General features: G+C 38.3%; 1 protein-coding gene across 1 annotated transcript in view; it reads right to left on the bottom strand.

Moving 5' to 3' along the window:
* Positions 1-27284, bottom strand: part of LOC140153255 (transient receptor potential cation channel subfamily A member 1-like) — a 49239-nt gene that overhangs the window by 4121 nt on the left and 17834 nt on the right. Inside the window, exons 7-27 of the mRNA XM_072175987.1 lie at positions 26483-26591; positions 25128-25225; positions 24404-24579; positions 24216-24264; positions 22524-22808; positions 22197-22279; positions 21576-21737; positions 18348-18459; positions 17264-17433; positions 16562-16706; positions 15756-15839; positions 15228-15298; positions 13439-13640; positions 8328-8453; positions 6407-6573; positions 5826-5886; positions 4081-4152; positions 3156-3332; positions 2631-2699; positions 1782-1895; positions 571-689 (exon numbers count right to left, since the gene is read on the bottom strand). Coding sequence (XP_072032088.1) covers positions 571-689; positions 1782-1895; positions 2631-2699; positions 3156-3332; positions 4081-4152; positions 5826-5886; positions 6407-6573; positions 8328-8453; positions 13439-13640; positions 15228-15298; positions 15756-15839; positions 16562-16706; positions 17264-17433; positions 18348-18459; positions 21576-21737; positions 22197-22279; positions 22524-22808; positions 24216-24264; positions 24404-24579; positions 25128-25225; positions 26483-26591 — 2651 coding nt within the window. The remainder of the gene's footprint in view (positions 1-570; positions 690-1781; positions 1896-2630; positions 2700-3155; positions 3333-4080; positions 4153-5825; positions 5887-6406; positions 6574-8327; positions 8454-13438; positions 13641-15227; positions 15299-15755; positions 15840-16561; positions 16707-17263; positions 17434-18347; positions 18460-21575; positions 21738-22196; positions 22280-22523; positions 22809-24215; positions 24265-24403; positions 24580-25127; positions 25226-26482; positions 26592-27284) is intronic.

Here is a 27284-nt window from a genome sequence, read left to right as displayed (position 1 = left end):
GTACCATGCGGACTCAAGACTCTGGAATTCTGACTTTCGATGTACCTATTATCATGATTATAGGCCTATAGAAGCAGGATTCGCAGGTTTTGTCGCAGGAGAAAAAAACCCGCGGTTTTAACCGCGGTTTGTATCGCTTGGCAAAATTTAAAAAAAGTGATAAATAGTTCAGTTTTTCATCTCAAAACAAGTTATTGAGTTACAAAATAATTTCCTAAGTGTAAAAAGGCCACATTTTGTAATTATAAGTAACATATTAAGAAATTAGAGGCATGGGTATTCATTGCTTGCAATTGACTGAAATGTGGCATATCAAAAATCATTTTTTTTTAATTTCAAGGACTTGATAAGACAAATGAAAATAGTTGAATGATTCATTAAAAGTTGTGTGGTTACTGTTTATGAGCTTTCTGTTTTTGTCAGTTTTTGCCTTTTTGCCAGTTTAAACCAGGTAAAAACAGGTTTTTGCCGGCAAAAATCGAACCCTGTATAGAAGAAAATGCACCTAATTCGTGTAATTCGGTCGCTGTATCTAGCTTGCCCATTATAAATCAAGACATTTGTACTCACGTCGAATCATGCTGATTAACCGATATCAACACATCTTGTACGGTAACGTCTTTCTTTGATTCTTCCTGCGATTTTCGTAGAAATTTTGTCCCAGATGCCCCTTGAAGTCGTCTGACCATCTATCAGGAAAATGTATGGAAAAAATTGGTTTGACTGACTGATATATACTTATTACGTGGTACTGTATAGCCGGCCTAGTTTACCAAATCCAAAGTACTAAACTGCGCTAAAAAAGAAACCGATGATTATAGTCATCTTGAAAATCTGTCTATCAAAATGAACCAAAATTACACACAAGATTACTTCAAATAATACTCTAATGATATGTCAATATGCAAACGGTTGCCTTACTGACACAACTGAATAATGCACTGGCATGGAACCGCTTGCTGTATTACTTGTCACAGCCTGGAAATTTGGGCAACATAAGAGTTTTTAGCACTATGTCATTGTATGTAGAAGTCAAAACAAATTGAAGTGAAGGTAATGTTACTTACCCAAACACAGACATTAATAGTGTGTGTGTGTCCACTATGTTCGCATATGTCGGGGTGTATTTATGTTCGTTGGGTACGAGTGTTATTTTTGTGAGGCAATCATGAGACAGGAAAGTCCACATTGCTGTTACATTGCTTTACACACGATTTAAATGGGCTGTGACATGTGGTTCAGGAAGCCGTTCCATGTCAGTACATTTTGCTGTTGTGTCAGTTGGGTAACTGCTTGGTTACTGATAATGTGTTTAGAGTAGAGTATTAAAATAATCCTGTGTGTAATTTTGTTCATTTTGACGGACAGGATATTTAAAATTTGAACCCAGTTTATTAGCATCCTTAACAAACAAAGCTTTCACACATAATATTCGGGAAGTAAGAGTAGCACAGCGGGCAACACGCAAGGCGATCGTTAATATATAGGTATCAGCCAAAAGTTACGTTCTCGTTCTGTCAGAACGGAGATTTCATAGCACTCATCATTTACAAAGTTCGTAAATCAGTGGCGGCGGAAGCTTTAAAATTTAGGGCGGGTGGGGTCGGGGAAGTGTTGTATATTTCAAACCATTTTAGTCCCAAATGAGGTGTGTTTTGCTCTCTGGGTTTTGCTATTTTGGGGGCCAGTGTGCGAATGTAATAAATTAACGATATTATTTGAATAATAATGATTTTTAAACGCAAAACAATGATATCGACATTGCATGCAATTATACGAACCCTATGCCATAAGGTATTTTTCCTCCTATTAGGCCAGAATTCTGCTCTGGGCAACCAGATTTTACGCTGTAGCCATCGGGGAAATTTCTTCTCCGTTTGAAGTATGATATTCACCTGCAGCAAAAGAAATCGAGGCAGAAACAATCATGATATATACTAAGCTACAATCACTTCATTGGGGTTTTTTGTTATCTTGAATAATTTTCTTCCATTTCTTGCTCTTGTGAAGATAATTATCACAACGGACTTTTGTTTCAAATACGGGCATTCAATTTATACAAGGTAATAAGAAAAGCACAACGACGGACACGCTTTTTAAAGGGGTTTGATTATTGTTTCTTACGCCAATGCTATTTTTCAAAAACACGATTTCAATTGATCAATTAACCCTTTCGGTGATTTCCAGAAGTCCTTTGCAAAGAAACCAAAACTATACATCCTCACATCGTAATTGACCTTTTCGGTAAATCCCATAAAGCCTTTGCGAGTAGGCCTAGACCCGAGAGTGAGATCATTGTCGCCATTTGACGTCAATACGCGTCACGCCGCGCCGATGCGAACGTCGTTTAGCGAACTTCAAATGACGACATATCAGGTCTACTTTCAAAGGCTTATGGGATTTACCGTATACCGAAAAGGTCAATTCACACCAGTCAATTTGACCAGTCGAATGCGTATGTGCAATCACCAAAGGTCGGCTAGCACTATGTATGCTGGGAACAAAAAGAGAAAAGCTGCCGAATTCGTGTGGCATGCCAGACGAATTCGACAGCCTTTTTCCCTTTATGTTCCAAGTGTGCATAGCACGAGCTATCGCATTATACCTTATGGACACGGTAATTTCCTCACCTGTAAACTGAGTCGTTTTACGTAAGATGATTCTAGAATCTTATCGATGTCACCCACTGATATACCAATCTATTAAAATCATGAAAAAAACAGCAACTGTTATAGGCCTACTTATGCACTTAACAAATCAGTAAATGATGAGTAGGCCCAATTGGACTACTGATTGCAACGCTGATGGTACATATGTAGAATGGGGACACCCGTCAGTCCTAAACACCGTCAATCCGAACCCCCGTCAGTCCGAAAATCTGATTGAAAAAGACGTCACCCATAACCCTAACCTTAACCCTAACCCTAACTTCAATTAGATTTTCGAACTGACGGAGGTTCGGATTGACGGTGTTTTGGATTGACGGGGAGAGCCCTGTAGAATAATTTGATTATCGTAAATCATTGGCTGATAAGTTGGATCATGTGAATTGTACGAATTGTTAAGTTGACATGGTTGCAAGTGACACGGCGTCAAATAATCGCTCATGGTAAAAGAAAAAACAAACAAACTATGGAATATGGGAATGAACTTACCGTTAGATTAATGAGAACCATTGGCATAAGGAACAGAAAGATGAAAACCAAACCATTGGCAACTTCTTCAAATGGACTCAAGGATTCACCAGTGTCGAGCAAATCACTTTTGTTGATTTCACCGAGTGTCATTACGAAGGTTGTTATTATGGACGACCATTCAGTGCGAAAAGATTCCTGAGAAAATAGATATGGTATCAATATGCAACGGGCTATTCCAGACATTAATGGCATCCCCCCTAAAGAAGACATGAGATTCCCAAAATGTTTTGCCTGCTTTTGCCATGTGGGAATTCACACAATTTTTGCCAAATGTTATGCGATCAAGCGAAATCAGTCGGAACTCAGAAATATTGATTTTGAGATACAGGCAAACAAAGAAAACATTTCCCTTTGTAAACGTTTTTAACTATCCTATAAGAAACTTAATTTAATATTAACGAGTTCCGACTGATTTTGCATCACAAATTAGCCTGAGAATTCCCAAAATCTTCAGGTAAAATTTTGCCTTCTTCCATAGGCTGCACTGGGAATTCGCAATATTTATCAAACATTTCTTTCAAATTGGGAAATCCCAATCGTTTTGGATAAAATTGTTTCCAGGTAATTGCCATCTTATTTTTTTTTTATAAATTGACATGTCATGGGGTGCTATGAATGTTTTGGAATAGTCCAACAACACGAGGGACGAATATAATATTTATGCAATTGCTTCAAACAAGTTGAAAATGAGTATCGCAGCAAATTGTTCATTAAATGCTATTAGAGCATTAAAACCGAGGTTATAAACGCGCTAGCTATCTTCTCCGCCATAATGAACCAATCCTGACCCCTTCTGACTTAAGATGGGTCTCGGGTAAAGAAGCAAAACAATTAATGGTTCTTTCGAATTTTTTAGGATAGTTGAAAAAATCTTCATACTCACATTTGTTGCTTGGAAACAAATGAAGAAAGACAGCGCAAAGCCGATAATGAAGAAGATGTAGACGCTCATGGCCTGGAATATAATAAAACAATTATGTGTTATTCATAGACTTAGATTACGGGGAGAGGGAGGGGGTAACCCCCAATATTTTGCTAGGGGTGGTCCATACAATCATCCCCCAATGTTGAGGCCTGTATGTGGGTTTCTGACCAAATTAACCTCATATTTGACCATTTTAGCCCCAAAAGTGCAAATTTATTCCACTTTTGCACCATTAATTATTTAATCCATTTAGCTTCAATATAGCAATTTTCTGTAGCAAAAGGTGCTATAAATTCACTATACTTAACAAAAATCAACCCCATCCCCCAATGTCAAAAAGAAATCTACTCCACTGGTGTTATTAGTTAAAGATTGGATTCTTTGTTTCTTCAAAATGATATGCGGGACATGTGCTGTTCTTATGGATTGTTGCGTTTCGTGTGTCTTGTGAAATAAAACATTAAATTATTTCTTGCTTGGGATGAGCTTTTAAACTTTAAAGGCGCTATATTCCTGAATACAAGCATAAATATAATTATTACCTTGTAAATCATTTTTCTGCAGCTTCCCCCCCCCCGGTAGGAGCGGCCACCGTACGCCAATGCAAATACGTAACGATTTGTGGCCGGGAGAGTGAGGTAATCCCGAACACCTTTTCATTTAAGCCTATTACTACACATTAAAACAACGTAAGATAAAATAAACCATACCAATATTAAGAGTGGGTAATACGTTAATTATAAGGGACCGTTCACAAACACTTGTTGGGGGGAGGGCTGATGCAAACAATTTCATCGCGAAAATTTTTCGGCCCCTTTCAGATCTCAAAATTTCAGGCCCCCTTTTGACATGAAAATTATGGGTCAACCCCATAGAAAAGCATAAACTCAATTTTCCCGGAAAATTTGTGGTCATTTTTAGCCCCCCCCCTTAGGAGGGTCAAAACTTTTAAGGGCCCCTTTTGCATCAGCCCCCCAAACAAGTGTTTGTGAACGGTCCCTAAGCACGTTCTCACTAATTTAATCATAACTAGTTAATAGATATGATGAAACAAAGAAAATATATGGGAACGGCGGGTAATCCCGAACGCGGGGTAATCCCGAACGGTACTGGGAAAGCTCATCGAAGAATCAATTTGGAGTGTTAAAATGACTTTTAATTTATTTCTAGAACCTCGGTGAAAGATTAGTTCATATTCAGCTCATAATACATATAGCTCTGTAGATCAATGCAGATAAAAAAAAAGTCACACTCATGACGACCGTTCGCGAAGGCCCGCAAACGGTATCATTACTGTTTTCTATAACCGTTCGGGATTACCCCACCACTCATGTATTACTTTGTCTTAATTGTACTGATAAGCTATTTATGTCAACACGATTTGGTCACGTCAATTATCTTTAAACAGTCGGCCTCATGTCTAATTAATTGTACAATTCACCGGCACCCCTCTTCATCACTAAAATATTTCCCAAGCATCTGAAAACCGAACTGACGATAAAAAGTCGAAAGTGTCTAATTTCGTTTTTAATATTTTGTGAGAACTCCCAACCTCTTGACCCAAATGTGCATTGTGTGAATGTATCTTTGTAGTGGCGTTTACTGCAGAGTAGTGTGATAGCGTCACCTTTCTCAAGTTGGCTATAACAGCACCGTTCGGGATTACACCGCGTTCGGGATTACCCGCCGTTACCCGTACCTACCTTGACCAATGATATAAGCGTAGTGAAGAACATTGTCACATATAAACCAAAGAAATCAAATCTGCGTGAAGACGAAAACAATGAAATGAAAGAAAACAATAAAATAAACGGGAAAAATCAAAAGGAACTCAAACAAAGATAAGAAAGTCCTCAGCAAATAAGGACTATATTAAACATGCTAGTTTTAGTAGCGGGTCCAAGGCCAGATGGGCCCCCAAAATTTGGGACCCCAAAATTGCCCTGTGCAGTGTGCATCTTCCATTTTAGCCGAAAAACACCATGTTTTGGGCCAAAATAGGGTACAAGAATTCCACAATTTTGTACGCTTCGCGCGCACTGGCCTGTTATATAGCAAAATTCAGTTTCAATTTGGGCTAAAATAGTAAAAAAATTTTCGCGCGCTTCTTGCGCAAATGTCATAGTAAAATCTAAAACGGTGCGTTTGGGGGCCTCCAAATTTTGGCCTGGCCCAGGCCCCCCCCCCAAAAAAAAGGTAAATCCGGTCCTGAGCGGGTCAGTGGGATGGGGCAATTTGGAAAATGTTTCCCCCTACCCTCTGTATTAGAATACTTCTGTCTCACCTGTTTAAAACAAATATGAAGTTCATCCATGTACCGAATACTGCGATTGTTCCACACACCCAATTGTAGTCACATGGCGCTTCGTACGGGGGGAACACAAAGAACATAGTAGGTACATACATGGCCCAATTCAAGTAATTAGAAGGATTCCTGAAATACGCAAATCTCTGTAACAAAAATACCATTAAAAAGAAAACATCAACAATACCAATTGGGCATTGTTGGGCTTGCTCTTTTCTCAAATAATGTCAGAACCACAAAAATCGATGTGGAAAGACTTTTGATTTACATGTTCAATTCGCCGGCAGATACGCCATGAGCTGTTGTGGCGTGTAGTGGTGAGCTGAACGACATGTAATCGTTAGTGCGCGCTGGTTCGAATCCGAACGGTTCTGATTTTTTCTCTCCTTTATTATAATGCCAGTTTGTCTGTGCTCCATTTCTTTAATTTGATTAAAATTTGTAAGAAAAATAGAAAGAGATAGAAAGAGGGAAAGAAATAGAAGGGGAGAGAGAAAGAAAGAGGGATAAAGATGGGGAGAGAGAGAAAGAGAAAAAAGAACAAGAGAAAGTAAGAGAGAAACAGAAAGAGAGAGTAAGAAAGAGAGAAGGGGAGAGAGAAACAGAAAGAGAGAAAACGAGAAAAAATAGAGAAGAGACAGAAAAAGAAAGAAAGAAGGAAACAAGAACGAACGAAAGAAAAACAAGTGGTGGTCGTGTTTTACAATGCAGTGGCGTACCCGTGCGCTGGATTTTATTTTTGACTCGTGGGGCACACAATCCTGTTCCTCCGAATGACCGCGCCCAAAAAGCTTGACCAAATTTTTTCTGCCTGTCCGAAAATGAAAAACACTGCGCCAGTCCGAAATGGAAAACCACTGCCCTAGTCCGAATCTGGAAAACACTCCTCCGACACAGCGCTAGTCCAAATCTAAAAAACACTCTGCCAGTCCGAAACTGAAAACCACTGTGCTAGTCCGAATTTGCTAATCATGGCGCTATTCCGAATCTGAATTTAGGAAACATATCGGTAGTCCGATATTCGGACTAGCGCCGTGTTTTTCAGATTCGGACCAGCGCTGTGATTTTCAGATTCGGACTACCGCATTGGTTTTCTGCAGTTCCGGACTAGCGCAGTTTCGGACTGACGAAGTGTTTTCCAGACTCGGACTAGCGCAGTGTATTTCGGATTCGGACTAGGGGCGTGTCGGACTGTTGCAGTGGTGTTCAAATTTGCCAAAGGTATCCATGGGTTTTACAAATGTATATCTTATTTGGTAGCCTATCTGAAATTTTACTTTGCATAATTCTTGTATATATAATTAGAAAATAAGGCCTACCTTTGCATAACAAAAATATTACATTGCATATTAAACAAAAATAAAAGAAAGTTGTTGCCAACTTCTTGGTTTCGCGCCATTTTGACAGGCCATATTTTGGTAACCGAATATCCGATTAAAATAACATTTTCATTCTTGTATTAGGAGAGAATGGACTCACATATTTCAATCAGACAAAAATCTATATCCAATAGCGCTACCTTAAAGCTAGCATTATAAGTATCTCCTTAACTAATAACAAAAGGTGCCCATTGGTATCTTGGAGCCAAATTGTCTTTTTTAAAGACGTTTCTTCTTTTTAGATGGTTTGAAAAAGTGATAGTCTAAGTTTGATGCACTATTCATTGTTTCATCTTAATGATCTTATCAGAACATTTTCCGGCTCAAACTAGCATGAACAATGACCACTCCAGTCCCCCGAATGACCATTCTCCTCGACTGATAGGTCAAACTGGGGAGCCTGTGAGGGGCTGTGCCCCCAACCCAACCCACCCTTGCGCACGTCACTGCTATAATGTAAATTTGATTTTAGGCCACATATTTATTATAGAGGTGCATTTCAAGATTTTAAGTTTCCTTACTTGTGTGAACATGTTGATTAATTCATAGACGACACTGGACGCAATGTAACTGACTATAAACAACTGTATTCCAATTATAGTCGGATCCCAGAGATAGATATGATATACTGTGTCGTTTTTATCTAGCTGCAATATAAACAATATTAATAAATTAATATAAATAATTGTGTTCACTGCATTGATATCGATACATAAAAAACAATTCAAGGTTTCGCGATTTAGTATCCTTTTTTTTCGAAGTTTATTTACTAGTGACCGAAAGGTTACATACACCCCTTCAACTCACCCCACACCTAACATCCACCGACGCAAATACATAGCACGAGCAATCGGACCGTAACCCCCCCCCACACACACACCCCTACACTGTCAGCCTTATTTCTAGTAGGAGGCCTGTAACATTTAGGAGGCCACACTTCCGGTTACTCCCCGGCACACCTTTGTTTCATAACCATGAAGGTATAGGACATTTTTTGTTTTTGCTATAGCCCCCGAATGAAATTTATTTAATTATGTTTGTACTCACTCAGGTAGCATTGTGTGTGAATTTTACATCCGGACTAGAGGCTATTCTTTTTTATGGGCATTTTAGTGTCTAAAATGGCCCAAAATGAGGGTTTTTCAATATTGCCGTCCATTTCTAATCGTCACCCCCATAGGCTTTACATGTAAAATAAAAAGGCTCGTAAAATTTAATAGCCTCTAGTTCGGATGTAAAATTCACACAAAATGCTTTTTGAGTGATTACAAAGATAATTAAATACTTTTCATTCGGGGGCTATGTGGAATTTTTTTTATGTATTCCTTGTACAATGATATTTCACAATAAAATGTCCATTGGAAACAAAGGTGGGCAGTGGCGTAGCGACGGGGGGCACGTGCCCTGGGCGCCACCTGAGGGGGCGCCGAATTGACTAATTCAGTACCGGTATCAATTCTGCGCCCCTCCAAGCAATGAAAGTCAAAATGTTCTCGCGTATTTCAGCAAATAGCCATTTAGATCAATTTAAGACCGAAAGTCAACTTCATTATAACCAACATTAATTATATGGTATTTGTGCAAATTTCTTATGCTCCGCGCGCAATTGTTTTAAAGATTGTTTTATTGGGGGGGGGCGCCATTATGTATCCTTAGCCCCGGGCACCAGTACAACCCCTAGCTACGCCACTGCTCCCAGGTTATTCACGGCAGTTATTAATTCGCCAACATGGATCATCTCAGAATACATCTCAGATCTGTCTTACCATTTCAACAATAGTCAATACCGGCGTGTAGATTACGTGCATTGATATTAATTATGACGAATACATTTAGTATGATTTATAGAATTAATGATAGTTAGAGAAAGACACAATTATGTAAGTATTAATTCATCAAATTCATCAATGAAATAAATTGGCCTCCTAAAATTGGCCTCCTAAAAACAGGCCAACCTGTATAATATTAATTTGATATTGACCATTGAAAACTAATAAAACTAAATGTCGGTAATGCTGTCTGGTTATAATAATTGTCAAAACGTTATTGTCTCGAACTGTTAAAAGGTCTTTTATTGCATGTAAATTAACAGAGGTTATCCGTGTTCTATAAGTTGCATATCCTATCAGCGACTGCTATACCTTGTTTAGGACTTTCAAAAGAATTACCTGCATGTGCAACCATGACTGCTTCAATATAGTCATGCAGGTAACTCCAGGTCGTATATTGAATTGGTTTGAATGAGGAATACTAAGGGAATCAGCGCCTTTTGTTAGAAGTCATGCATGAGTAAAGTGGATGCCATGTTGACGCTGTAATATTATTTTAGTCTTCTTTATCAATCGCTTATTTATTTTTAAAACGTGCTGGTCACAGCTACCGCACTCTAAGAAATAAAGGTTCTAAATAGAACCTTTTTTGTCCTCTCAGGAGAACCGTCGCTCTTGAACCTCTAAAAAAATTCTTTAATTTTGGAGAACCCTTAAGGTCATTACTCGTCGAGTGGTCGATAGACGTCCCAATAAATCGGACTTAGTCACCGGTCAGTTCTACAGCATAGATATCCATGGCTAACGATGGTTAACTATGGAAACATGTTAAAGGACATCAAGAAAATTTTCTAAGTTATTTATTTTGAGCTAGGTTTTGTCTGTGACTGCTAATGTGAGGCCGTCGTAGGTCGTACGGGGCTCAAACTCGGCGGGTGGGTGTAGTTCTGTCCTGGCAAGAAGAAGTTTATGTTCGTTAAGTCATCCGACCCCGGGGCCCCCTCCAAGGGGTCATTTGAGGTCAAATGACTAAAAACTGTCATATGGGCATGAAACTAGGTCCTACAGGGCGGGCTCAAACTCGGTGGGTGGGTGTAGTTCTGTCCTGGCAAGAAGATGTTCATGTTCGTTAAGTCATCCGACCCCGGGGCCCCCTCCCAGGGGTCATTTGAGGTCAAATGACTAAAAACTGTCATATGGGCATGAAACTAGGTCGTACGAGGCTCAAACTCGGTGGGTGGGTGTAGTTCTGTCCTGGCAAGAAGAAGTTTATGTTCGTTAAGTCATCCGACCCCAGGGCCCCCTCCCAGGGGTCATTTGAGGTAAAATGACTAAAACTGTCATATGGGCATGAAACTTGGTAGGTACAGTCAACATTTAAAACAACATTCTTTGAAGGTCATTTTGGGGTCATCCAAGGTCACCACGGGTCATCTGAGGTCAAATTAGTAAAAACTCATATATGGACATGAAACTTGGTGGGTACAGTCAACATTTAGAGTTATAAGTTTAGGTCATTTTGGGGTCATCCAAGGTCACCCAGGGTTCATCTGAGGTCAAATTACTAAAAATTGGCGTATGCGGCATGAAACTTGGTGGGTACAGTCAACATTTAGAGCCAAATTTTTGGAAGGTCATTTTGGGGTCGCCAGGGGTCATGTGAGGTCAAATTAGTAAAACTGTCGTATGGGCATGTCACCATCAGCCTGGTAATCGCGCCCAGCCGAGAACCGCCAAATATGGTAACCGCCTAGTCTATTTTAAAACTGATGCATCAATGACTATGTTCATCATGTCATTATTGTATCATTCTCACATACATTAGGAAATGAATTTGGAGAATAGAGGCCTTGCATGTGACATATCATCCCGTAAATATGGCGGACTACTCAAATGCATTCAACAATTTAGCATGATTGCAATCAAATAGGTTGATGACAACATTTGATTGAATGGACTGCACTCCGCCATAACTACGGTGAAGGACACCGGCTCAAATCCTTTGTTTGGAGCCAATCGATAATTTCATGCAGGCCCTCTATACTTTCTGTTAATAAAATACTATGCTGACCTCACACTCCAGTAATTTCAGATCATTGAGCTCAGTAATACATCACAGAATGTCTTCCAATTCATGAACAAATAGATAATCTGAATATCGGATTAAAAGCTTGAGGCATTTCAATTGCAAGGCTCATTACTTATACACCAACAACAACATAGGCCTACAAGTGTATATAATGTAGCATGTGCACACATTATCATGTTGTGGATGGTGAATCAAGCTGCAGTCCCTACACATTCCCAAATGAATGCAGTGACCACTCATTCATGATGGACGTACTGATCATTATGTATGATTTAAACTCATAGGTGTTGTGCGTTAAGTTTGGCAATTTGGGAGGGGTGGGTTCAAAATGACCCCATAGGATTATACGGGGTAAAATTTCAAATTGCTCAAATACCCTTTCAAATATATCAAATTATTTAAATAAATAAATAAATAAATAAATAAATAAATGAAAAAAATTGAACAAATTGTAGCGTAGCATTAAAATCATAATAACCATTGCTGACGGGCGGATTCGAACCAACGATATTGACATTACCAGTCTGATGCTCTAACACTGAGCTATGCCATCATCTAGTAATGAGGGTCGAGTTTTTAGCGTATACAGTGTTTGTCTGTGAAAATGCCGCCTCGTGAAATAAATAAATATAAAATCTCAATTTTTAATTTAAATTTATTTGATAATTTTCTAACCTATGTTTTCTTTAGAGCAGGGACAAATATTTCCCCTTTTATCCAATTTGGCCGCTAAATAAGAATCTACTTCTTTTATTACTGATTTAATTCCGCGATTTGTTCCATTAAGCAATATCAAAGATTAATGTCAAGCATCTCACAACAGATATTTAGTTGGGTTAGTGGTTTTGCACAGTGCTTTTTAACCGGGAGGTACCGAGATCGATTCCCACCTCTGCCTGCAATTTTTTTTCAAGACTGGGAAATAATAACCTGACATTCGCCGCTGACATTCGTACAGGATTTAGCCACACTTGAACAGGATTTAGCCAAACAAAGACTTAAGCTTTTTAATAATACTATACATAAGTATAAGCTTATTATCCTCTTCAACAATAGGATTAAAGATTGGTGCTTGACTGGAATTACGTGCTAGTGTCATTGGTTATTGTTAAAAGGCAATAAGGTGTGTATTTCCTCTGAATAGGAAAGACTCTCTACATCGAACCATGGATGTTGGTGGTTCGAATTAAGCCCGATCCTGACTCCACTTCGCAGCGGTATGCGATGCTGCGATGCTTTTCAAACATCTCAGTATCGCGCGATGAAATTAAAATGTACAGGTGGAGTCAGTATCGGGCTTTAGGAGAATGTATCTTCCAAACCCAATTCGAAATGATGCGCTTGAGAATTCAACAATATAAATAACGGTAGCTCTATTATAATACACATTAATGTTTTAAGCAGATAAAATTCCAAAATATAATACGTTTTCTGCCTTTGCTTGTCACGTGGTAGGCCTATGTTGAAGTTGCGATTATATTTTTAAATAAGTTTCAGATGAATAACAACAAGACAAGTGGTCGAGTGGTCTAAGGCGCTAGGCTCATAGAGTACTAAGCGTTGCGCCGTGAGTTCGAACCCCGCCTCTGCCAAACTTTAAAAGAACTAAATTAAAATTTGACTTTTTTAATTTCATATTTGGGAAATGTGACTGGGAGAATTTATGTATGGTGTGGAGTGGTGTGATAGGGCATGTACTTTAACTGGCCGGCGCGGTCCGGTGACTAAGTCTTTATTGGGCGTTTTATCGGCAGTCAACGAGTAATGGTCTTACTTGGTAGAGCCCAACGTGAGCCTGCAAAGCCCACTCTGGAAGGTCCGATTCATTTGCAGCATTTACAACAGGACAGCCAACATCATCTCGCTCGGAATTATTGTATACGGGTAGATTCTGACGTAAGTACATGCTAATAAGGATAACGAACGTCAGGTAGAAGAAAAAATCGGCGTAACTAAAGTAGCGAGCAAACATCTTCCTGTTTTAAGACAAAAACATAATGTTTGAAAACAATGTAATTATATGGTCTCCGAGGCTGAAAATTGAAGTCAAAACGCATTCTTTTCAGTATTCATGATGGTATCAGAAAATATGATGGCAAATATTGAAGAAAGTACCAATACAAACATTATAAAAAAAGTAAATTCCCCTTTTTTTTTGCCCTATATCTTAAATTTTTTAAACCAACAATTCAATTATTTTGCCTGGACATCATTAAGGGAGTACTACACCCCTCGATAAATTTGTGTCTATTTTTGCATTTTTTCTCAAAAACTAATAACACTGTGGTAACAAAATTTATGTATATTATAGGGGCAAGAAATCCAATTACTACACTGGAATTTCAGTGACCCAGGACAAGCGGTTCGTTATTTATGATAAGAACTAAGGTACCGCTAGGATGTACCTCATTTCCTATCATATATACTGAACCGCTTGTCTTGAGTCACTGAAATTTCAGTGTAGTACATTGTAATTGGATTCCTTGCCCCAATAATATACATAACTTTTGTTACCAGTGTGTTATTATTTTTTTGAGAAAAATGCAAAAATAGTCTAAATTTACCACAGGGTGCAGTACCCCTATAAGCGGATCATTCCAACATTGCGTATTTGATTGCAACATGTGTCTTCATACTTAAGTGAGCACCACAAAGCATAAATGAATGCCTATTTCAAAGTTGCAAAAACGTGTCTTTTGATGGAGGATGATCAGGTAGTGTGACTTTCACTTATTATTAACTTGTTTTTTGGGAGTATTTCTTTGTTTCGTTCATTAACTCTTTGTTTGTCTTTCTTTCTTTTACAAAAATCGCGTGACAGATGGCGACAAAGGCACGGTACTCGCGTGTACCTGAATTTCGTACCAGCGACTGGCGTACACTTCACGCAAGTATGGTGATTTTTGTAAAAGAAAAACTCAAAGAGTTACAGAAAGACAGAAAGAAACTGCTCTAAAATGTTATATTAATTTATAGTTTGTTTAGTCTTGTGTAATTCTCACAATGAAAACCAGTCCATGTCGCCCCTGTTTCTTTTCTTACATAGAATAAATCGTATACCTTACCTAAACCAACGAAATGCATGTTACATATGTTTTTCCGCTGTCTACAGTTGGTTTTATACACAATACGATGCGCCGCCAGCGGTTGCTCTTGCCATGCCAATTGTTGACCTCCAGGGTTGATAAAATAGCCGTTCTAGTCATCGGATTTTCACGTGAATGAGATAACAATTACAACAGCCTTATGTTGAAATCAGCTCCATAAAGGATTCCATGTGATGATATTTCTCAATAGATAGAAAATGGATTTACTATAATGATAAATTGTTGTTTTAGTGTGCTTTTGCGTGCAACATCATTATATTGATATCTAAACACATTATATCTGTGTTGTATTTGTATCACGAGGGCTTTGGACAATTTTCCATGATGCACTGCGTATTTTGGCCTCTTCCCAGCCACCGCTGGCGGCGCATCGTATTGTGAATCATTTGAATTACATCATGACGACTCCATTGCAGATGTGAAGAGAAAGTCTGAAAAAAAGCACTTCTTACGTACCATTTTCGCGCCAAACTGGTCTGTGACAAGCTGTGACCCAATAGCTTTTCTCGCTTGAATTGCACCATTGTCTAGAATTTAAAAAAAAGGTATACATGTATGAAAAGAAAAAAAGAAGGCCGCTACAGACTCCAAGTATTCGACGTAGAATATTTGATGTAACATATCTACGTAATTTAATCTATTCCCATTCTATTGCCAGTAATGTTTAAGTTAATCGATAATATGTTACGTAGAATATCTGGTGGAAATATATTACCGATTTTACGTCATCAAACATTCGATAGAACTTTTAAGTTTAACAATGTTTAAAATCATTACTGGAAATAAAATTGGAATGGGTTAAATAACGTAGCCCGCTCCAACAACATATCAAAAAGTAGGAAAAAGGAAATTTGCATAAAACAAAAATGGCCGCTTTGCAAAAATTTGGCTTTCCAATTATGTCTAGGCGTATTCCCCGGGTGTATTCATTGTTTTTCTTAGAATGACTATAGTTTAATACTTCTATGTATTTATAACACTTACCTCTAGGGCGAAATATCGTGTTTTGTGTTTGTCGTATGTGATATCATCAGGACCAGGATCTATATATCGATAATCGTATGTTACCTAGTAGTATGATAATCAAAAGCAGATCTTAGAACCTTAGAATGTATAAACATGATAAGTGAGACGCTATTTCACATAGAGGACAATAACGTTAAATAGATAAATGAATATATGAATTCATGTGAAAAACATAACAAACCCAAAGCCAACAACAACTACAACGAAACGTTGAAATAAGAATTTATTTTGTGTCCATACATTTTTTTAAATGGAAGCCGCAGCGTAATTGTTACATCACCTCTTCCTTAACAAAATTTGCATTTTCATCACTGCCCATCGTAAATTCCTTTTGAAATTGTCTGGGGTGACCGCAGAAACAGTTGTCAATTATCAAACAAGACCCAGATTTAACGAGTCTCATTAGATAATAAGTTTGGTAGTGACGTCAATGCTTTTTGCGGTTGCCATGGTTGCGCTCTGCGCGATCAACATTATGCGGGTGATTCAATACTGCGACCGCGGCGAAATACACACCAACATCACTATCGAACTTGAGGCGAACCAATGTATAGGAATTAGGAAGTGACCTTCGCATGAGGCATTTGTTGTCAAAAGTTGTCAGGCTCAATACATGTGGTATGACACATTCACTGTACTAAATGAGTTATTATAATCGATGTGAAATGGCAAATTTTCTTTAAGGCACATGTAAACTCATGTAGGCAGATTTTGAAATGCATTATTTTATATTAAGTTCCCCATGCTATGCATGCTCTGTGTACCTTCAATTGAGGATGATGCATATCATCGTGCGACTTTGTCACACATTGGTCCAGTACTTGCAGAGCAGCTTCCGGTAGCACAGCTATTAATCTCCTCATGGGGGAGTGACCAGTCGCATCACAGTTATTCATGGCGACTTCCCAACTAAAAAAATAGAAACAAGGATCGGAGTGCAAAGGTAAGTGCAATAAAAAGGCGCGCATGTGACATTTTCATAATTTTATAAGAGATGTATTTTTATTTGTACCGGACATTGTTATCATAATGTGTTACAGGAGGCTTCTACGAGTGACATGGAAAGACAGGAGAACAAATTCCTGGATCCTCGACAAGTCATTATGCAAAATATTGTATAATGATTTAGTATGGGCTGCATATGGGCCATGCTTGCTTGCTTTAGTGACCACTAAAACGTAGATCGTAGCCGTCGGTTATTTGCACATTTATACCTAGCACACCTCTGTTATCAGTGTCATCTCTAATTGCACACGTTTTAAATACATCTTAAAACTGATTTGGTTTGATTTTAATATGTTCTGTTCAACAAGATTGAAGGGAGGGTTTCAAAACTCGACCGCCGGTTGCCCGCCGGTTCCGCCCGATTAAAGCAAGTTTCTATTATTCTATACAATGGAACGCGGTCAACCGCCATCCAACCGGTGGTCGAGATTTGAAGCGGCCCTTTTTTGACTAATCCTCACCCTTTACAAGATAATATCGCTTTAGCAACTTCCCCTTGTTTGTGCTCTATGGCTACGTCCAATGGGTATCTACCGTATACATTTTGTAGTCGTAAATCTCCTCCACTATTCAGCAAGAGTTTTATTGGGGCTACATGTCCGGCTTGTGCACACAGGTGAAGAGGTGTGTTCTGTGAAACAATCACAGAAAGTATGCTATGTAAGTTGGACAATCTCGGTGTTAGTGATATTAAAAGGGCATTTCGTGATCCACAGCCTCATCCCCCCACTTTTCTCAAAAAAAGTTGAGATTTTTATATCACTGGAAACCTATGGCTACATAATGTTTATATACAAAAAATTTCTTGCAGATTATTTCGTTTAGCAAAGATATTGTGAAATTTGAATTTCGTTCCGGTGCACCAGAACGAAATTACAACACATTGTCTATACATAATCATGCATAACTCGCAAACGCAAAATCGGAAACAACTGAAATTTTGGGAATAAGCTTTTTTCGTGGATATCTACTGAAAAATGTCATAAAAAGAGGATGCTAGGATCACGAAATACTCCTTTAAGTACAAAAGCATTTTATATAAAGATGACAGTTGTTAATCATGACTGTCCCGCTGTAACTCGTATTTGGAAGCTGATGCTGGGTGTGAAGGTTTATTATGGGCATATGTCTAGGGTGCATGTGTTTCTAGGCTGCAAGTCCGTGAGTAGGTATAAATGCAGTTCATGGAATAATTGGTGCAACTGTGATCAGCGACAACCTGTATCGTGTGCATAGGCCGTGGGTATGGCTCACTATAAATCACAAAGTTATTTTTATATACCCAAAATACTATAGCGTTTAATGGTGTTTTTGGTGCTGCAGCAATTGATCATTTTGGCATTTTCTGGAATCCGTTAAGAAGAAAGCCACTCACATCGTCAATGCGCACGCTTGACTAGTACTAGTACTAGTAGAGCATGTAGACTGAATCCTTCGCACATGCGTGTTTGTTGACCGACTGAGGGAAACAGTGTAAAGCGGCACGGACAAACGTGACATGTCATAGAAATGACCAATGACGAAATGACCAATTTGTCCACTCACTTGGTCCTTGTCTGCGGCGTTAACATCAGCATTATTATTGATCAGGACGTACATAGTTGGAATCTCATTGTTCTTAGCTGCAAGCGCTAAAGATGAACGACGATCATCATTCCTGTTTGGTAGTAACAAGATATCAGAAATTAGTAAAATTACTACAATCAAAGTAGGACCTTTATTTCCTAGTATATAATTGTTTTTAGAGTTTTAAAGACTTTACATAAGTCGACTTCGCACATGGTACTCTAACCATAGATGATCATTTTTTGATAATCTATGCTCTAACAGACCATTCTTATAATTAGCACTTTCCTGTCGTTGATGGGGTGAACATCGATATCGTTCCCTTGTCCTCGCTTCGTAGTTAATTTATGATACGTGATATCGATGCACACCCCACCAACGATAGGAAAGTGCCAATTATAGGAATGGTCTGTAAATGACAAAGATATGATATCAACACTCTAATGACCGAATTTACCCTATACATAGTGTGGAAATAAATGGCATATATTTGATATTATGTAGTAGTAAGGTACGTGGCTTTCCAGGACATCACCACTTCCGGCTAACAGGTGTTACGAGTCGTACTTGACTCAAGGCCAAAATCACCTTTTACCCGAACTCACACGAATGCACAACACAAATACACTGTTTGGTTAAGCTAACAAAATCTAAGTCTTTAATTGAAAGCTTTCATCCAAGTGGGTTTTAATGTCAGCGTGGACACATTTTTTGAACTCTTCTATAAGAACCAATTGCTTAAGTTGGCCGAAATCATCTTTGACTTCTTTTGAACCAAGCCACCTGTCAAATATTTGTTCTATTACTCTAGCAAATTCTACATGGGTTTGATCTGCTTGCTTTCTTGAATCTCTGAACTTTTGTCTGTATGCTTCAGGCACCAGTTCATAGGCCCTGAGAACTGCCTGTTTGACTTCTTCATAATTATTACACTTCTCTATTGGTAGAGCTGAGTAAGTTTCCTGGCCTTCCCCAAAAACTACTTTGTAACAGTAGGGTCCAATGCTCTGGAGGCCATTTCAAATTTGTAGCTACCTTTTCAAAATGTTGAAAATACTCGTCAACTTCTTTTTCTTTGAATTTAGGCACAAGCTTTACATACTTTGTAATATCAAACCCTGACTTTGAGGAGAAACTTGAGTATTTGTCACCTAGCTTTGCCAACTTCTCTTGTTCAAGCTTGTACTTTTCCTCAATTTCTTTTTCTTTCAAATGTGCTTCTATTTGCAGCTTTGTTTGTTTTTCTTTTTCTTCAAGTTCCAACTTTTGGTGTTCAAGCGCCATCTTGTCTTGGCGAGCTTTGTCTTCCATTGCTAGTTTTTGTTTTTCAATGTCTAGCCTTTCTTTATTTTCATTCTCTAACTTGATCATTTCCAGTTTTTCTTTTTGGTCCATTTCTATTTCCATTTTCTTCATTTCTAATTGAATTTCCAACTCTTTCAATTTAAATGCCGAGTCCCCACCAATTTCAGTTTCTACTGCAAGTTTCTCTTCCAAATAGGATTCATCAAAAAATCATTTTTGATTATTTGCTTTCTTGTAGCTTGCTTTACTTTCAAGTCATAATGTTTGGCAAATGCCAATAAATCAGGCTTCTTCAACTCATCAAACTTCTCCCAATTTATAGTTTCAAGAAACACTTCTGCTTTGAACTCTGCCATACTGTACTTTCACTTTCAAGACTCAGTATATTAATGTCAACTTTTTTACAGTGTATTTCCCGGACGAGCCCCCAATTTTGTTACGAGTCGTACTTGACTCAAGGCCAAAATCACCTTTTACCCGAACTCACACGAATGCACAACACAAATACACTGTTTGGTTAAGCTAACAAACTCTAAGTCTTTAATTGAAAGCACGTTATGATTGGTATAATATATGACAACAAATGCACATACACAATAATCAAATATAATCACTCTTTATCTATTTAGTACTTAGCCAGCATTCTTCTTCTTGGTGATCATAAAGTTATTGCAATGTTCTGGACGACTGATGTAATATATCCTTATTCACTTGTCCTGCGAAAATCAGCGAACTCCATTGTACACTTGCATTTATAAATCCTTGCGTATAAAATCCTCATACGAAAATGGTGTTCTCCAAACACGTTTATAACTCCTTGCGCAGTTCTCCTATACTAAACTCCTTGCGCCGTACTCCAATACTAAACTCCTTGCGCAGTTCTCCAAATTTAACTCCTTGCGCTGCTTTCTCCAAACTTGGTGCTATTTCCACCTTTCACACAATATCTTCAGGAAGCAGGACTGCGATGCAGTTGTCCCCACTTATTTTGACAGTTGCGTTGAATCAAAACACCAGACTTCAGCAAGTCGACAGAAGAATATATATTCCTTTCTTGGAAGAAGTACGTTCTTGGACGTATTCTAGATCTTCTCCGACACCACTGGCAAATAGTAGTACTTTGACTACATAAAATATTTCTGGTTTGCAATTTCCTTTCTTTGAAGGAATTGGACTGTAAGCATATTAGCCAGCTAGCCCAGATCAACACTATCCACTGTGAAGAAATATGTTTACCTTTTCTTATATACCAAGCAGTTGGAAATCCCCAAATATTAATAGCCAAATGTGATTGTGGGAATTCCCAAGCCTTAATTATAACATTAACCTTTCTCATTACATCACTTCCTGAGGGGAAATCCCATTACATGATGTCATCTTCACTTTACAACCTCAGGGGGGTTTCCAAATATTCCAAATTAGATGTGATTCAACTTGTTTTGCTCAATTTGAGAGGGGAATTCCCCCAAAATGTCATCACTCATGTAACTTTGTAAACAAAGATAAATCATCAAATTAAATTACTCAGGGCACATCACACAGGTCACGAGATCAAATGTCAACCGAGTCATTTCCGTCAAAGGCCACCCTACTACTGATATTCTGTCCACGGGAGTACATCGTCCTTGGGTAAAACCATTTTCTTCCCTGTAACAAATATACGGGAGGATAGGATATTCGTGTATATTCTTAAACCGGAGATGCTGGACAAAATTCCATGTTAGGTCACAGATTTGCTGAATACTCGCCATGCTTGTGGAGCACTTTCTACATCTTGATTGACGAAATCAATGAACGTGTACATACATTATGGAATCTTTTCCGGCTCACATGCCATTGAATACAAAGAATTTACCCATTGTATAGCAATTATTATCAGCAAAAACTTTTGACTATACTTGCCTACTCGCTATATCTGCACCCATTTTGATGAGGAATTTTACAACTTTGTGCTGTCCATTTTCACTAGCCAGCAACAATGGCGTCATGTCATCTATGTCATCATCATTGAGAGGAACTGGACATGCTTGTAGTAATGCATCCACACATTCCAAATGCCCGCTTCTGTTGAGGTATTAAATAATTTAAGTTACAGTAATGAATTGTGATGATCAAATGCACTTCGAACAATACAAGATAACTGAAAGTTTGAGTCGCGATTCTTAGCTATCCTTTCACGGTTTCCCCTTTTTGGAGCGGCAAACCTGATAAAATTATTAACAAGTTTGCCAAAGCGAAGGTGCTTTTAAGGGCACTTTTGCCCAAATACGCATTGGTCTCCACTGAAAACCCACCCATCGATAAACCTAAATCGCTGAACAGGAAGAACTCCCTCACAAAGTGCAACTGCTTTACAATGGCCAACATTCTCTCGGTATAATTAGAGGGAAATACTTGATCAAAAACATATGAAGTATCCTCCCAAAGGTACAACACATACCAGTCATAATTCAGTAACTGTGAACTGGAAGTGATTGGGTGGTTGTGTAATGTGTTTATAATAAAAACCAAAAATCCACTTACTGAGAAGCGATGTGCAGAGGCGTCTTTTCTTCCCTATCTCTGACAACTAAATTAACACCATTCTCTATCAGAAGATTCAAAACCTAATAATACAAATATATTAAACATAACAAATCAATTGAAAATCAAAATTATGAAAGTAAACACGTAGTTGGAGTAAGAGACCGTTAAAACTGGATTCATGCTATTTTAATATATGTACACTGTAAGACACATGTTTCTATTTTTAAAGTTTTCTATTGTTGAAGACATGTCCATTTGTTAAAATGGAGAGAAAGAGAGAGGAAGGGAGCGTGAAAAAACGTACCCAAGGAGGAACATATATACCTTGACATTGCCGACCTCTGCTGCATAATGTAATGCCGTCTGTTCTCGTCTATCTTTCCACTCTAATATCTCATCTCCACCATGTCCATGTTCAAATAACATCTTAGCAAATTCTAGATGCTGCATTTCAATTGCCCAGTGTAGACATGACTTCATTTCTTTGTCTACGGCATCAATATTAGCTCCGTATCTTAGGAGTGAGCGTCCAGCCTCAGTTTGTCCCTTCCAGGCTGCGCAAAGAAGTGGGGTAAAGTTGTCTTCATCTTTAGAATCGAGGAACAGACCCTGATAGAGAAATGAAAGACAATAAGAGGGGCATCTCAAAATAACAAGTTTACTATATAATATAATATCTTTACGCGTAGCTGTAAACTTAAAATGAAATATATAACTGTTGCTAGGAACACTAGCAAATTATTGCAACATCGTCGTTTTGAGCGGTAAATCTGATAAGTGTTAACATGTTTCTTTGCTAAACATTGCTAAACACGCTTAAACAAACAACTGCAGTCTGCTCGTATTAAACAGTTAACTAAACTGGGCTCAAAAAAGAAACTTCACAAGGTCATTTCTTAAAAACCTGTCCATCAAAACGAACCAAAATTACACACAGGATTACTTCAATACTCTACTCTAAACATTTGTCAGTAACTGACACAACAGCAAAATGCTCTGACATGGAACACCTGCCTGGACCACATGTCACAACCCATTTGGTGCGTGTGTAAAGCAATTGTAACAGCGATATGGATATTCCTGTCTCAGGATTGCATCACAAAATAACACTCGTCCCGGGGGAACTTTAATATGAAATGGATATAGGTGTAGTGCTGGCACTTTCGTACTACGGGGCATTCGACGAGAGCAAAATGTAAAAAATATGGGGTCATTGGGTAAGAGCATGATTTTTGTTCGGTGAGAGCAAAATGTAAAAAATATGGGGTCATTGGGTGAGAACATTACTTTTTTTTAAATGGAATTTTTGTGTGAGAGCCGAAACAGCGCCACAAAAACCTCGAAAATCAAATTTCTAGTTCTAAATAGCTTCAAATGTCATTGTATTTTCAAAATAAGTAACAAAACCAGTGAAAAATAAAAGTTGCTATTCAAATTTGAAATTGAACTTGTAAGGGTCTTTGGGTGACAGATCAAATGGAAAAATAGGGGGTCTTCGGGTGACAGAGAATGTGTTCGTAAAACATATGGGGTCTTTGGGTGACAGCGATGCTGAAAAAGGGGGTCTTAACAGCCCTACATACGCGTCACCTCCAAAGTTGGAGTGCCCCCCCCCCCGGGACACTCGTCTCCAATGAATATACATAAACACACCCGACATAGGCGAAACGGTGGACACACACTATTAATGTCTGTGTTTGGATAAGTGACATTACCTTCATTTCAATTTGTTTTGATTTCTTCATGGTGCCTTAAACTCTATTGCTGAAATTTCCAGGTTGTGACATACATGTATAATACAGCAAGTAGTTCCATGCCAGTGCGTTGTTCAGTTGTGTCAGTAAGGCAATCGTTTGGATATTGACATGTCATTAGAATAGAGTATTGAAGTAATCTTGTGTGTAATTTTGATTCATTTTGAATGACAGATTGTCAAGATCTGACCAAGTGAAAAATTATAAGTTTCTTTTTGAGCCCAGTTTATAGCGAAAGAAAATGATAAATTTAAAGACGTACCTGCCGAATTAGCAGAAGTATAGTATCCACGCGGTTGTAAAGCGCAGCTCTGAGAAAAGGAATAAATGTGTGTTAAATTTGTGGATTTTAATTACCGTAACATAAGAGTGTATTTGAACCCCTTTTAAAGGGTTAAAACAACGATTTTAACATAAGCGATCTTATGATTAACAAAAAATAATACACACCTATGCAATGGTGTCATCTGTTCTCTGTCGTGGATCTCTGTTTCTGCTCCTTTATCAATAAGCATCTGAGACAGTGGTTCTTCACCTATAATTGCTGCCTGATGTAACGGCGTGAAACCGTTGGTAGTTTTCTTGCAATTTACTGGCGCACCACGTTCTATTAGTGATCTAGCAACCTGCGTTGTCGGAAGACACAAGACATAAGTGTGGTTTACAAATAGATAATTCGACTGCTCAGTGCCAGAAGTGTTAAGTACACGTAGCTGCCCTGTGAACATTTGGCAATTTGCACACAGTATATTGTACTCATTTACACACGGCAGCTACACACCCCAGCTATTATACTTGCCCACTTCTGGCACTGAGTATTCGAAATGTCCTTTAGTCAATTCAGGTGATTTTGATACCATCTATGGTAAAAAATATTTACAAATTGACTAGAAATTTACGTGACATCCTATTCCATTATAAAGGAATAGCAAATTAACTTGATTGTTTTAAGAGTGAGGACACATCTACATTATTCATATTACATTCGATTCAATGATGGTTCTCATGATTTCACTAATGAATGCATGAGATAAAATCAGTGGCAACTTTCATGAATAAATCATTTACATCATGCATAATGACATAATGACTAAATGCGTCTTCAATGATTTCTGGCTCTCCAAAATCTTTTACAGCCAGTTTCAGATAATTTGATCATGGATGCAGTACTCACCGAAATGTGGCGATTACCAACTGCAAGATGCAGTGCCGTATTGCCTTCATTGTCCCTATCTGATAGGTACTCATTAAGGGGGATTCCGACTTGATTAGCTATTACATCAGAAAAACAATGAAAAACAAAAGAGAATGAACAGAAGACCGGGGTATATTGCCTGAAGTCCTAGGCCTGAACCTTAGCACCGATTCTCTAAACTATTCTAATAAGGATAACTGGATGTAATATAAACATCCACCAAAAGGTAGTTACCCCCTTTAAATAATGACCATTATACCTCAACGGTTGATTGTGTGCCAAATTTGGAATGCAGTCGAAGCAACATTTACTTCTACGCAACATGACACCTCATTTGTTGTAATGGGCCCAATATTGATGTCACAGCGTACATTTTAATGAAAGTAACCCAAGATTTGAGAGTTACAGCAAAATCTTATTACATTGTCGTCAGTATTCATTGTTGAAGGAAACCTGTTAAGCTCTCTTTAGATTGGAGGATCAAACATGTGATAATCAATTGTCATTATTTACATCAGCATCGGTGATCATTATTCACGTAATGTCAAACTGAAACAAAGATTTCATTATTGTTTTCTGACTAACAAGGTCCTAAATGGCCTACAATTGCAAGTTCTCCTTTCAGTTGTAAAGATAAATTCAAAATTGACTGATTGGGAGGTGTTCACAATAGAGGTAACCCTTGGTTTTCCACTTCTTGTGACTTCTTGGTCACCGAAAACATTGAACTTGTAATGTTTTAATATGGGATTAAGTAAACAATGACAATGATGTGAACAATGACATTTTCTTATTGATTATTACATGTTTTGACCTCCTCTAAAATATTCACGGAACAAGAAGAATAGCGCTGAAAACATTATTTTCCATGGATACTGAATACAATGGCAATAGGACTTTGCTGCAACTTTCAAATCTTGGGTTACTTTCATTTAAATGTATGCTGCGACATCAATATTGGAACCATTGTAACAAATGAGGTGTCATAATCATAAATTCTGCTTCGACTGCATACTCCGAATTTGGCATACAATCAACCGTTGAGGAACAATGGTCAGTATTTTAAGGGGGTAATTACTTTTTGGTAGATGTTTGTTATACATCGTATTATAGCTTATAGAGTATATTTAATACCAACAATCACTACAATTATTGATTCTAACATGTTGTGCAAAAGATTTAATTGCATGACCTGCAATCCTTACGGTTCCCAAATTGTGGGTCGCGACCATTTTGGAGTCGCGGTCTCTTCCAAAGGGGTGGCGGGACTTGCCGGAAAAATAAAGCCCATTTATTTTGAACCATTTAGCATTAAAAGTGTTGTTCATTTGTACCTAGTGACATCAGGTATTGTACACATTCTTTGAAGCCACCTTGCGCAGCTTGCATCAATGGTGATACTTGGTTGACGTCGTAAGCACGAATAGCAGCACCTCTCTCCACCTGAAATTTAAGAGATACAAAAACCGCCAATTAAGCAAAGGCGGTCAATGTCATTTGATCGATTAAGTACAACATCACTGTTACGTAAGTAAAAATATATCAGATCGATTTAATTAAATTCTGCTTCTGTTAAGAGCGACTCATGTATGGCTGTATGGATGGCGGAAACCTTTAAAATACGCCTAAGAATACGCCTAAGAATACGCCTAACCTTAGACGTCTAAGATGCAATCTTAGACGTCTAAGATGCATTCTTAGGCGTCTAAGATGCAATCTTAGGCGTCTAAGAAATTCGCGGTAGACTTAAATCAACGAATCACAGGACTAGAAATTCCAAACAACCAATCATCTTAGGCGTATTCAATTATTGACCAATGAAATCTTAGACGCCTAAGATTTTACACGCCTAAGAATTCTTACACGTCTAAGATTGACCATTTGACCGTGACTAGTGATGGACGGTATCGCAAATTCGATCAAAACGTACAACGGAGAGAATATTTCGAACAATGGCTGGGTGGGTTGTTTTTAATAAACTCCTTTTCTCTCCATAGCCACCCGCGTCAATCCCAAAGAGAAAGGGGTGATGGGATGGGAGGGGGATAACACGTATGCTATGACTGAGCCAAAATACACAGTTAAGAGACCTCGATACCTCCATTCAACAAGAAAATTAACCTGACGGTGTAGGGT

The sequence above is a fragment of the Amphiura filiformis genome, chromosome 1 (assembly GCF_039555335.1).
Source record: "Amphiura filiformis chromosome 1, Afil_fr2py, whole genome shotgun sequence".
Classification (NCBI taxonomy): Eukaryota; Metazoa; Echinodermata; class Ophiuroidea; order Amphilepidida; family Amphiuridae; genus Amphiura; species Amphiura filiformis.
This window is presented reverse-complemented; position numbering and strand designations above follow the sequence as displayed.